The 13,924-nt window shown below is 41.6% G+C and overlaps 1 protein-coding gene across 20 annotated transcripts in view; it reads left to right on the top strand.

Moving 5' to 3' along the window:
• The window catches only part of ATP2B2 (ATPase plasma membrane Ca2+ transporting 2), a 658,100-nt gene that overhangs the window by 560,482 nt on the left and 83,694 nt on the right, over positions 1 to 13,924 (top strand). For all 20 annotated transcript variants that reach the window (XR_013229055.1, XR_013229056.1, XM_077325715.1 and 17 more), the window contains 3 exons: positions 397 to 561; positions 3,155 to 3,369; positions 8,017 to 8,259. Coding sequence is in view for 18 of the 20 variants with exons in the window: in XM_077325715.1 (XP_077181830.1) it covers positions 397 to 561; positions 3,155 to 3,369; positions 8,017 to 8,259 (623 nt within the window). In the remaining 2 variants the exon portion in view is untranslated. The remainder of the gene's footprint in view (positions 1 to 396; positions 562 to 3,154; positions 3,370 to 8,016; positions 8,260 to 13,924) is intronic.

The following is a 13,924-nucleotide window of genomic DNA, read 5'->3' as shown; positions in this document are numbered from 1 at the left end:
ATGGAGAGCCTTGTATGGTAGGTTAGGCTGAGAGTGTTTGACTGGCCCTGGGTCACCCGCAAAGCTACCATGGCAGAGTGGAAATTGAAACCTTACTTGTAAAAAAACAAAACAAAACAATAACTACTACAAACTATTACCTTGCAAATGGAGACACCAACGCTGGTCTTTCTGTGCTATTTCCTGAGTCCTTTCTGCTGTGAAGACTCTGCAGGTGTTTAGAATCCTGTCCAAAATAATCCATGTTATTGTTTCAAAGGATTACAAGACCTCAAAAAAAAAGTACCAATGAAATTAAGACTGTAATTATCCAGAAATCCCGTTTTCTAAATTCTAAATTTTAAAGTGACAGCAAATTAAAGTTCTTAAATAACATTTTTCCCCCTGCTCTGCCAGCCAAACAACAGGATGGTGCGGCTGCAATGGAGATGCAGCCACTGAAGAGTGCAGAAGGGGGAGAAGGAGATGACAAAGACAAGAGGAAAGCTAACATGCACAAGAAAGAGAAATCGGTCCTCCAGGGAAAGCTGACAAAATTGGCTGTCCAGATTGGCAAAGCAGGTATGGTTTACATGTGGCATAAAAGCCTAGGAGAAGCACACTTGAGAGAGTTCACCTTTATTGGCAATGAGATCTGTATAACTTAGACAAATGTGCTTAACAATGGATGTGTTCCATACAGTATTTATTATATATGATATGATACGGTGAAATACAGGAGAAAAATGCACCAGAACCCCTCAAAGTAATGCCTATGACTTGTGATACAGAGACACATGCTGTGTCTTGATTCAATTAGAGGCAGAGATGCAGGGGAGACGATTTTAACCATAGCTGATCAAAACCTTTCACATTGTTATGATCCCTGGAAGTCATCCTCCTTTTCCCCTTCCAGGACTAATAGTATTGTTGGGATAGAGGGACAGTGACAGTGAACTTGTGTATATATATATACAAGAACATAAGAAGAGCCTGCTGAATCAGACTAGTGGTCCAGGATCTAGTCCAGCATCCTGATTCACACAGCAGTCAACCAATTGCCCTCATAGTCAAAGGGGGAATAGAGGCCATAGCCCTCCCCAGCTGCTGCCTCCCCCCATTGGTATTCAGAGATCTTTGGACATGGAAGTCCCTTCAGACATCATGCCTAGGATCCACTGATGGACCTCTCTTCCATGATTCTGTCTAACCCCTTTTAAAACTATCTGTGCCCATAGCCATTACTCTCTCCTCTGGCAGTGAATTCCCATTGAATTACTCATTACATAAAGAAGTATTCCCTTTTGTTGTGAATCTGCTTCCTTGCGTTCTAGTATTATGGGAAAGAGAGGAAAAGCTCCTTCTATAAACTTTCTCCACCCCGTTTATAAGTTTATAAACCTCTATCATATATTCCCTCAGCCCTAGACTAACGTGTCCCTGTCTCTACAGCCTTCCTTTATAGGAAAGATGCTCCAACCCCCTAATCGTCTTGGTTGCCCTCCTTTGTTTTTGTTTTTTTACAGTTCTGCAGTGACATTTTTGAGAAATACTAACCAAGTCTACACACATTTTTTCAAATTAGGATACAAGATAGCTTTACACAAGGGTGCTATAATATTGGCCACTTGATTTTCATTCCTAATCATTCCTGGGCTGATTCTGCACTTACTTTGTTTATTCCGTTGCAGATCCTGCTGAATTCAGATCGATTTGAACTCAGGTCTTCCTCTCCCTCCCACTCCCCATTGAAACAGAAAAGTGTTCTGCATGTGGTTAGGGAAGCTCAGAAGGGGAGGGGAGAGCCAAGTGCAGCAGGAGCCTCTTTCTTTCTTTTCTTGAAGGGGGGTTGGGGAAAGGATTGGAGACAAGAGAGGAGGGAGAAAAAAACCAAGAGGCAAATCTCTGCTGAGGGAAGTTAGGGCTTCCCCTTTACGGCAAACTTTAAACCTCAGAATGAGGAAGCCTTTGAATGGAAGCCCTGGCAAATCAGGGCTTTTCTACAACATCAGAGGCTCAGCAGCAAGCAAAGAACTGAATGCTTTCTCATGCTGCTTTTTCAAATATTGAGGGTTATATCCACTCTAGGATATTGCAGGGGAAAGGTATAGTCACTCCAGATCAGTTATGCTTGTTGCAGAGGAAAAATTTAAATCAGAAAATCAAAGTAGAATTCGTATTCAGTGGAGACGGCAGGGACGGAATCGACCTGGGATTGGAATAAAAACTCCGTGCAGATTCAGCCCTAGTGTGGAGTTTGCCTTTTCACTGCCACTGTGCACTGTGCTCTCCACAGCCTTCTCATACCACTCCAGCATATATTTTAAATTTTTGGTTCCAATATGCATTCTCTTACAATTATGCACATTAATTGTAATTTGCTTTGGGATGCTTTGGCCTGATCCTGCATAGAGCAGGGGGTTGGACTAGATGGCCCGTATGGCCCCTTCCAACTCTATGATTCTATGATTTAAACATTTTTGCCACATAGTTGGCCACTTACTAAATTTAGAAAGCTACTCCTTACCCAATTTAGAAAGAAAAAGAGCTGGATTTGTACCTTGCTGGATTTGTATCTTGCTGTTTCCACACTGGAGGCTTCACAGTCGGCTGCAAGCTGGAGTTTGACCTGGGGCAGATTGCCCTGCATCTTCCTGCTCCTGTACGGGGAGCATTTGTTCCAGTGTATCTTGTCTGCCCCAGATTTGTGTTCCCGCACAGGAGCCAGGGCAGTGAAGTTCCCAGTGCAGAAATGGTCTCAAAGTAGCTTACAATCACCTTCCCTTCCTCTGCCCACAACAGGCACACTGTGAGGTAGGTGGGGCTTAGAGTGCCCTGATATCACTCCTTTTTGAGAACAGCAGTATCAGGGATGTGACTAGCCACCCAGCTGGCTGTATGTGGAAGAGCAGGGAATCAAACCCAGCTCGCTGGATTAGAAGCTGCCGCTCTTAACCACTACACAACACTAGCTCCTGTACAATTTGCTGTGGTTTCTACCATTCTGAATAATTTAGTATCATCTGCCAGTTTGGTTGCTGCACTGCTCAGCCCCTCCAGATCATTAATGGAGACATTAAATATCACCAGTTTTACTTTTTGTAAAAAAGTAATTGTTTTTGCCTCACAATATCTTTTTAATTTGCTCTCAACAACAGATTTTTTTCTGTTTCAGGTTTGGTGATGTCTGCCATCACAGTCATTATTTTAGTACTATACTTTTGTATTGACAACTTTGTAGTCCAGGATAAGCAATGGCTGCCTGAATGCACTCCAGTCTATGTTCAGTATTTTGTGAAATTCTTCATCATTGGTGTGACTGTGCTTGTAGTTGCTGTCCCAGAAGGACTTCCTCTTGCTGTCACTATTTCCCTTGCTTACTCTGTAAAGGTAAGTCAAAAAGAAACACTTCTTTAATATAATTTAGTTTGCCAGTGGATGAGTCAGTGTAATTTTTCTTTAAATCTTGAAATCCTTCACATGCCTAATATTGCTGAAAAGAAAGGTGAGAATATCCCCCCCCCCTCATATAGTACATCTCCCCAGGGTCTGACAAAGAATCAGGCACACTTGGAGACAGTCGGTGGTTTCCGGCAGTAATTTAAACAAAAAAAGTAATAACCTCTTCTTCCAAAAAGTGGTCTGATAGTGATTGAGTGTGCTTTGTTGCTCTTCAGAAACCATAGAGTGTTGAGCAGCTGGCCATCAGTTAAATAAAATTTGGGATTAACCTGTTCAAGCTTCTATGAGCTTATCATATTCTGGAAATACAAATTGCCCTGAATTTTCCTGTGGAAAGGTAAAATATTCCTGTTCTGCACTGTACCACTCTGGTCTACATGCTCACTTTTGTTGTCATCTAGCCAAGAACTATAGTAATCATTTCCAGTAGCACTTTATCCCAGTAGCACTTGTAGCACATGCTATGGGCCCCACAGTTCCAGGGCCTCCACAGTGCTGTACGGTTAGGAAGCATTCACACTGTGATAGCTAGGGAGTAGAGGGAAAAAACGGGAAAAAAAATGATATTCATGTGCATTGCATTCATATCGCTCATTGACCATGTGTGTGGACCACAAGCCACATAAATGTGAAGGACCCCTTAGATATTGGGGCATTGCACTTGTACATCTCACCAAGGCCCTGTGAACCCATAAACTGGCTCTTGTGCTATGGGCCCCATGAATACTATCACTTGTGCTACAGTGCTGGATTGCTAATGTTCAAGAATATATGAACAGGAAGCAACTAATGTTTTACCAGAGCTGAGTTGATATGACCTATTCAAGGCAGGGAATTATTACCCTCCCACAACCCCAATTCATCATAGTTGGGGTTTGTTTTATAGAATAGTAACATACAATATTAACAGTAGAATATTATTAATCTGTAGCTATAGGCAGGGGTTCCTTATTTGTTGTTGTTAGGTGCGAAGTCGTGTCCGACCCATCGCGACCCCATGGACAATGATCCTCCAGGCCTTCCTGTCCTATAACATTCCCTGGAGTTCATTTAAGTTTGCACCTACTGCTTCAGTTACTCCATCCAGCCACCTCACTCTCTGTCGTCCCCTTCTTTTGCCCTCGATCGCTCCCAGTATTAGGCTCTTCTCCAGGGAGTCCTTACTTCTCATGAGGTGGCCAAAGTATTTGAGTTTCATCTTCAGGATCTGGCCTTCTAAGGAGCAGTCAGGGCTGATCTCCTCTAGGACTGACCGGTTTGTTCGCCTTGCAGTCCAAGGGACTCGCAAGAGTCTTCTCCAGCACCAGAGTTCAAAAGCCTCAATTCTTTGATGCTCGGCCTTCCTTATGATCCAACTTTCATAGCCATACATTGCAACTGGGAATACCATAGCCTTGACTAAACGCACTTTTGTTGGCAGGGTGATGTCTCTGCTTTTTAGGATGCTGTCTAGATTTGTCATAGCTTTCCTCCCCAGGAGCAAGCGTCTTTTCATTTCTTTGCTGCAGTCCCCATCTGCAGTGATCTTGGAATCCAGGAAAATAAAATCTGTCACTATCTCCATTTCTTCCCCATCTATTTGCCAGGAATTGAGAGGGCCGGATGCCATGATCTTAGTTTTCTTGATGTTGAGTTTCAAGCCAACTTTTGCACTCTCCTCCTTCACCCGCATCAAGAGGCTCTTTCGTTCCTCTTCACTTTCTGCCATTAGAGTGGTATCATCTGCATATCTGAGGTTGTTGATATTTCTCCCTGCAATCTTGATCCCAATTTGTGACTCCTCTAATCCTGCCTTTCTCATGATGTGCTCCGCGTACAAGTTAAATAGGCAAGGCGACAGTATACAGCCTTGCCGAACTCCTTTCTCAATTTTGAACCCATCAGTGATTCCATGTTCAGTTCTCACTGTTGCTTCTTGACCTGCATATAAATTTCTCAAGAGACAAATAAGATGCTTTGGTATTCCCATCTCTTTAAGAACTAGCCACAATTTGTTGTGCTCCACACAATCAAAGGCTTTAGCATAATCAATGAAGCAGAAGTAAATGTTCTTCTGGAACTCCCTAGCTTTCTCCGTGATCCAGCGTATGTTGGCAATTTGATATCTAGTTCCTCTGCCTCTTCGAAATCCTGCCTGTACTTCTGGAAGTTCTCGGTCCACATATTGCTGGAGCCTAGCTTGTAAAATTTTGAGCATAACTTTGCTAGCATGAGAATGAGTGCAATGGTGTGGTAGTTTGAACATTCTTTGGCATTGCCCTTCTTTGGGATTGGAATATAAACTGACCTTTTCCAATCCTGTGGCCATTGTTGAGTCTTCCAAATTTGCTGGCATATTGAGTGTAGCACTTGTACTGCATCGTCTTTTAAGATTTTGAATAGTTCAACTGGAATGCTGTCACTACCACTAGCTTTATTGTTGCTCAGACTTCCTAAGGCCCATTTGACTTCACATTCTAGGATGTCTGGCTCCAGGTCAGTAACTGCCCCATTGTGGTTATCAGGGATGTTAAGATCGCTCTTGTATAGTTCTGTATAATTTTGCCACCTTTTAAAAATCTCTTCTGCTTCTGTGAGGTCCTTACCATTTTGGTCCCTTATCATACCCATCTTTGCATGAAACGTTCTCTTCATATCTCCAATTTTCCTGAAAAGATCTCTGGTCCTTCCCATTTTATTGTTTTCTTCTATTTGTTTGCACTGTTCATTTAAGAAGGCATTCTTATCTCTTCTGGCTTTTCTCTGGAATTCTGCATTCAATTGGGTGTATCTTTCTCTTTCTCCCTTGCCTTTCACTTCCCTTCTCTCCTTAGCTATTTGTAAAGCTTCCTCAGACAGCCATTTTGATTTCATGCATTTCTTTTTCTTTGGGATGGTTTTAGTTCCTACCTCTTGTACAATGTTGCGAACCTCCATCCATAGTTCTTCAGGCACTCTGTCTATCAGATCTAATTCCTTAAATCTATTTGTCACCTCTACTGTATATTTGTCGGGGATATGATTTAGTTCATACCTGACTGGCCTAGTGCTTTTCCTACTTTCTTCAATTTAAGCCTAAATTTTGCAACAAGAAGCTGATAATCTGAACCACAATCAGCTCCTGGTCTTGTTTTTACTGACTGTATAGAACTTCTCCATCTTTGGCTGCAGAGCACATAGTCTGATTTCTGTGTTGACCATCTGGTGATGTCCATGTGTAGAGTCGTTTCTTCGGTTTTTGGAAAAGAGTGTTTGCTATGAACATTGTATTCTCTTGACAAAATTCTACCAGCCTGTGCCCTGCTTCATTTTGTACTCCAAAGCCAAACTTGCCTGTTATCCCAGTTATCTTTTGGCTTCGTACTTCCAATCCCCCATGATGATATGCACATCATTTTTGGCATTTGTTCTAGAAGGTGTTGTAGGGCTTCATTGAACTGATCAACTTCATCCTCTTCAGCAGCAGTGGTTGGGGCATAGACCTGGATTACTGTGATGTTGAATGATTTTCCTTGGATTCGAACTGAGATCATTCTGTCATTTTGGGGATTGTATCCTAAGACTGCTTTTCCTACTCTCTTATTGATTATGAAGACTACTCCATTTCTTCAGCAAGATTCTTGTCCACAGTAGTATACCTGATGGTCATCTGAATTAAATTCACCCTTTCCTCTCCATTTTAGTTTACTGATTCCTAAAATGTTGATGTTCAGTCTTGTCATCTCTTGTTTAACCACTTCCCGCTTGCCTTGATTCATGGATCTGACATTCCAGGTTCCTATGGAATAAAAATCTTCACAGCATCGGACTGTCTTTCCGCCACCAATTACTTCCACAACTAAGCGTCCTTTCGGCTTTGGCCCAGTCGCTTCATTCATTCTGGCGCTACTCGTACTATCCGTCTGCTCATCCCCAGTAGAATATTGGACACCTTCCGACCTGAGGGGCTCATCTTCCAGCATCATATCGTTTCGCCTTTTGAACTTTTTCATTGGGTTTTCATGGCAAAGATACCGGAGTGGGTTGCCATTTCCTTCTCCAGTGGATCACCTTTTGTCAGAGCTCTCTGCTATGACCTGTCCATCTTGGGTGTCCCTGCACGGCATAGCTCATAGCTTCACTGAGCTACGCAAGCCCCCTTGCCACAGCAAGGCAGCGATCCTTGAAGGGGGGGGGGGTCCTTATAGCTTCTGTCAAAATAGCTCAGATTGTGTGAAATCTGTGTTCCAGCAGAGGGCAGCAAGGTAACTTATTTAACCTGCAAACTAACTTTTAGATCTTTCCATTTGTCATTTCATATTGTTATTTCAATTTTTTTTTACATTGGTGTCAAGTAAAAACTGTTATATAGTTAAATTAGTTGATTGTCTCTTCTCTGAATCCTCATCTAATTGTGTTCCTTTTAAATAGTGCATAATAGCTTTCTTTGAGGAAGTATGTAGAAATGTATGTCTGATGTGATTGAATATGTTTTAGAAAGCCAAATGTGATTTAGCGGAATTGCTAATGGATATCACATTTAAAATCAAGCAGTCATTATGTGCCTACCACAATGCCTTCTTTACTATAATAAGATTTGATATTTCTTTCCTTCAGAAAATGATGAAAGACAACAATTTGGTCCGTCATTTAGACGCATGTGAGACTATGGGTAATGCTACAGCTATCTGCTCTGACAAGACAGGGACATTAACAACTAATCGAATGACTGTAGTGCAAGCCTATGTTGCAGATGTCCACTACAAAGAGATCCCTGGTCCAGATTCCATTCCAGCCAAAACTCTGGAATTGCTGGTTAATGCCATTGCTCTCAACAGTGCTTATACTACAAAGATTCTGGTAAGTGGGTTTTGCTCCCTGACCATTGAAAGGAGAAGAATTGTACCCATTTTGATTATCTTTGTTTATATATATTATGTTTATATGTTCTTAAAAAAAATAAAAAACTCAATGGTGATCACCATGGGAGCCAAAATAAGAACAAAAGTTTGATGAAAATACATTTGTGTATCTGAATATTTTTAAAGTCAGTTATTTTATGTTTCCAATCACTAGCACTATGAAAATGCCATTTCCAGCAACAACAAAAGCCTTTCACCCCACCTAACCTCATCTAATTTTCTTGCATTTTTGCCTTGTAAATAGCTTGATTATGTGCTACTGATGTGTCATTGTTATAGCTCTTTTCTCTTCACTACCTGCATTCAGTCACTATACCTGACGTAATAATACTAATTGGATTTCCCTGCATAATAAAATCATTCTGGGCAGAGGAAGACCCTTGCTCTACTCTGAAGTGCAGGTGGGGAGATAGGATCTGTACCTACTAACTAGGCTCTGCTCGCTTGGAGGTTTTACTGCCTACAAGTTCTTCATGCTAAAACTGTAGCCCTGGTCCAGCTCAAAATTGGGATATGGAATGCTGTCCCAGTTCCTTTCACAGTGGGGGTACAATATCTGTTTTCTGTAATAGTCCCTTTCTCAGAGTTTTTCAGTCCTCTGCAAAGAGGTGTGAAAAATTACCGATAAAAGAGCACATAATGAAAAAGCCAAAAAATGTTTTGTGAAAAACAATATCCCCCTTCTCCCAACACCCAATTTCAGCTCAGCACTATAAACTGCATGTAGAATGTTATCTTTAGTATTATGTAAGAAGCTATGAATAAATTATATTGCTGTGAAATAGGTTATACACTTGAGGTTTTCTTGTATCAAATGCTTTTTTCCCCTTCTTTCTGTGGCAGGGAGACAGAGCATAGACTGAAATAGCGGTTTGGTGCAGACTGAAAATGATGTATACATAGTTGCTAATTAAGATTAGAATTTTATTGTGAAACAAGCAATTGTGTCTGCATGAGACAGAAACCCTCCATCACTTTTTCTACTTAAGAGAGATGTGTTAAATTGTAGTCTAGGTATGTGTGATCTCACAGTATTTTCAAATGTATATATTCATAGATTTTCATGCCCTTTCTGCTATACTTAAGGTGGCTTGCAGTAATTAAAACCACTGTGATGCTCCCCTAGATCAAAACCACATTGTCCTTGCTCTGCCATGATCTTCCCTGCAGTGGAGAACCTGCAAGGCCTCAGATCAGGGAGGGGAGGGGGTTGAGCCAGCTTGTTTCTCTGCCTTTCCATATCTCTACTCTTCCATGCTGCCTGAACAGGGATACTGTCACACCCCCGTTGACTTTTCCACTGAATACACTTGGCATATTAGCAAAAGCAGTTTATAGAAGCTGTGATACAAAGCTCATGATTATTTTTGCTGAAACTGAATTGATAGAAGATTGAAGACTCTACAGAAGTCTGTTTTGGTCATTCTGTGAGAGGCTGCTGCTAGCTCAGCTCGCCTGCCCACCTGCTTCCTTTCTCCTTTAGGAAGAGCAGCCTTGTGTTCAAGTGCAGATGGGTTTCTGTTTCAAGTCGTAGGTGGGGGGGGATGGAGAAGCACAAAGACTCGGGTTCAAAACGATCTAAATTCAACAGGAACAACAGCAGAAAAAAAAGAGTAAATAAAGAATCAGCCAAGGATAGGGCAGTAGGACACTTGTAAAAGTCTCAGCAAGTTGTGTGCTTAACAAAGCAAAACTGGTTTCTGTTTCTTTCCCTCTCAGACTGTCTCTCCTTCAGCATTATTGTTACCTCAGCAAATGTGGGGAGGTTCCATTTTTCTGGATAAGAAACTCTGTATAGGATTGTTACCTGTCTAAACAGCTAACTCAGAAACTGCAGTTACATTGCCATTGATTATCATTTCTCCCCCCACCCCCAGGACAAATGTAGTTGAAATGATATCCATTGTACTTCACAGTAATAATACCACCTATTTATGTGCTTTCTGCATATTCTATAGACGTTAGGCCAAGGAACATAAATTGCTGTAGAATGACCATCAAGCACTAAATCCCAGAACCATGCAATAACAGTGTGTAGTTCTACAGAACTAACTTCTAATGCTAAATTTTCAATCTTATCCTAATGTGTAATATAAAAGTCAGAATACATGAACAACTGCTGGTTCTACTCACTTCCTGTTTGCTAATTGTTTTTGATGGACTGTTTTTGATGGACTGCTTTAAGATTCCTTTGTGGTTGTTCAGGGAGAAACGACTATACATATTCCTTCTTAACAGGACAGGGCAGTGCAAGGAGTTTTTCATATGTACATGTTCTCACGTAGCCTGATGGAGTTCTGCTTCACTTCCTCAATGCTGCACTTTATGCCACTCAATAGTAACATGACCAGATTTCCGGGGCCACAAGGCAGGTGGACCCTCCCCCCCTCCCCCCTCCCCGACTGGCCTCAGAAGGGCGGCAGTGGCAGCAGCAGGCGGGCCCTCCCCCCCCCCCCCGGCTGGCCTCAGAAGGATGGTGATGGCGACGGCAGCACCAGAGGTGGCAACAGCGGCAGGCAGGCCCTCCCCCCCTGACTGGCCTCAGAGTGGCAGCGGCCCGGGAAAAGCTGCCCGAGCAGGTGGCAGCAGAGCCGGCCCAGAAGCACTGTCCCGGAACCCAGACACCTGCGCAGGGGCCTCCTGAGCCTGGCTTGCCTGCTGGGCTGCCTGCTGGGCGTGCGGCCAAAAAAATTAAAAAATAATAAAAACAAAATTTTAAAAAATTGGAGAACGCTGCGGGACAATTAGAAAATGCTGCGGGACACGGGGCAAATGCCCAAAAGGCAGGACTGGCCACCTTACTCAATAGGCAATGGTTTAAATAGGCAATGAAACAAGTCACAGATCCAATAAATAATTCATTAAAATGTTATTTTTATATTTAAAAATCATATATTTCACTGTTCATCGAAGTAGACTTAAAGACATTGAAGACTGCTGATCTCATTGATTGGCAGTGCTTTTGTATATGTACAGTGCTTGCCAAGCTGAAGGCACACCTATTCAGCAGGAATTTGGGTTGTTCAGTGAATTTGCAGTCTTTGTTTGACTGCCACAGTTGAAAATGGTATGTTTTGATGCCAAACATGCATGCCACAAAATGTATGCCCTTAGCTGTTCATTCTGTGATATTTAATAGTCATTAAGATTAATGCTTCACTTTTTGGTTACATTTTCATACGCCCGTATTATCAGGAAACTCTTGCATCCAAAGATATGTTATGACTACTTGTAAGGTAGCTATCCATATTCTACTCTATATTACTTTTTGTTCTGAAAATTTCAAAATTTATTCAAAACACCAACAATTGGAGTTTGTAACCAAGGATCTAGTATTGTTTGACTGTGTTATTTTGTCTCTCTCTCTGTGTTTAACCATTATATAAGAGATTTCAGATTTTCAGATATTATTTATACTATTTATACTATTTAGTATGCCTTTTTTTGTTGAGACTCAAGATGGATTCAACTGTAAATCAAAGTGATCAACAGGATGGGGCATTCAAGAAGCAGTGTAATAGGGTTTGGATTGCAGAAATCTGAAAACATGCAGAAATATGAAACAGCTAAAACCAAGCATAAACAGTTAAACCTGATATGTAAAAATATGCAGAAATTACATAGTTGAAACAAATATACAGCAACTGTCAGTACTCAGTGATATAGTTCACAGTCCCTGTCCCTTTGCCAAAGCATCTGAACCATTTCATTACAATACAACCATGTATAAAAAAGCCCTCCTAAATGTTGCAGTTTCGCATAGTATACAGAAGGCCAGAAGAGTGGGAGCCTTCCTAACCTCCTGAGGCAAGCCATCACATGAGGTGTATTCCACAACAAGGAACGTACAGGCATTGGTTGATCTTTCCTATTTGCAAGTTGACACCTGCAGAAGGCCCTGCTTAGATGAACGATGCTGCCATTGTGTAGTATAGGGAGAGAAGTGGTCTTGCAGATATGACAAATCAAAACTATAAAAGGATTTGAATGTGATAGCCAGTAACTGATGGGCAGCCAATTCACTGGCATTCTGCATCAACTGAAGTCTGAGATGACTTCAAGGGAGAGTCTAATCTTGTTACTATGGCATGGATCCAGATGGCCATATTGGCCATGTCAAGGTAAGGGGATGTCTTGTGGGTCAGACTGAATTGGAAGAAAGCTTTTTTTGCTGTTGCAATAACTTGCTTCTCCAGCAGCAATAACCTTTGGCTCTTAACTGATTCAGCTAGGGTCAGCTGAACCCCATCAAGAGCACTGGCTTCCCGGACAGCATCACTTCCATCTTGTTCAGTTTCAGTTTGTTCATTTTGGGTCATTTGACCACAGCTGTTAGGCATTGTCTCAAGACCTCTTTCATATCACCAGGATATTTGGATAGCAAGATATAGATCTGAGCATCATATACGAATAGATAGCATCCAGTTCCAAAACTATAAATGCTTTTTCTTAAAGGCTTTACATAGAGGATGAATAGCATACAGCATAATATTGGGCCCTGTGGAATCCTACAAGGGAACTCCCACACTGAACACAGGTGGTCCCCAATAGCAACTCATTAAATCTGATCCATGAGAACAATTAAAACCACTCAAAGGCACATCCTCTGATACCTGCTTCAGTCTCAAAATATCTCTACAGAATGACATGATACACTGTAGTTTCATGCCAGTAGATCTAGTAAGAACAAAGTAAGGCCTTTGTCTACATTCAGATAGAGGTCACCAGCTCCATCCTATAGCCTTGCCTGAAACCAAATTGTAAAGTGTCCAGAGCACATGAGTTATCCAAGAAAGCCTGGAGTTGGTCTGTTACTATTCTTTCTTTGTCTGGAAAGGGCAGATTAGAGACTGGGTCATTATTGGCGAGATGATTTTTGTGTTGGAATGATTTTAAGTAGTGGATAACTGCCTCATCAAGTAGCTAGGGGAAGTGGCCCTGAGTGTGTGACTGATTTATGAGAGTCCTGAGGAGCTTGCTAGTATGGTCTTTACATAATTTTAGCAGCTAGGATGAGGAAGGGTCTAGGGCACAAGTGATAGCCTTTATGAGTCCCAGCATCCTGTCAAGATTCATCATAGTAACTGGGTCAAAATGTTCCATATGCAAACCAGATGATATATTAAGCATTCTTTCTGTCTGGCCCGTATTACAGCTGGCATCCAGAGCACAGTCATGTTATTTTATCCGCACACACACACACATAAAAAAAAAATTCAAAAGTGTCACAGCTAATTGTTTCTGAATAAAGACTCAGGTTTAGGAGTCAGCAGATGCCAAAATATCTTGAACAACTGAGATTAGTTATTGACTAGCTGACACAATATTTTCAGACAAATAATATTCTTTGCCATTATCACTACCACTTCAAAGGTCTTCCCATCGGCATATAGCATGCAGTATCAAATTCATTATGAATTTCCCATCAGCATCTTTCTAGCCATCGTCTGGTCCACCCAGTTCTGTGGTAAACCATATGTCTGCTTTCTGCCCCAGGGTGGGAAATATTGACAAGGAGCAATCTGGGCAACAGCTTCAAGAAACTTTCCATTTCAAACTCCTACTGCAGCCTCAACTGAGAATGTGTTTGGTTCCTAAAATTC

Source organism: Paroedura picta, chromosome 3 (genome assembly GCF_049243985.1).
Source record: "Paroedura picta isolate Pp20150507F chromosome 3, Ppicta_v3.0, whole genome shotgun sequence".
Lineage (NCBI taxonomy): Eukaryota > Metazoa > Chordata > Lepidosauria > Squamata > Gekkonidae > Paroedura > Paroedura picta.
This window is presented reverse-complemented; position numbering and strand designations above follow the sequence as displayed.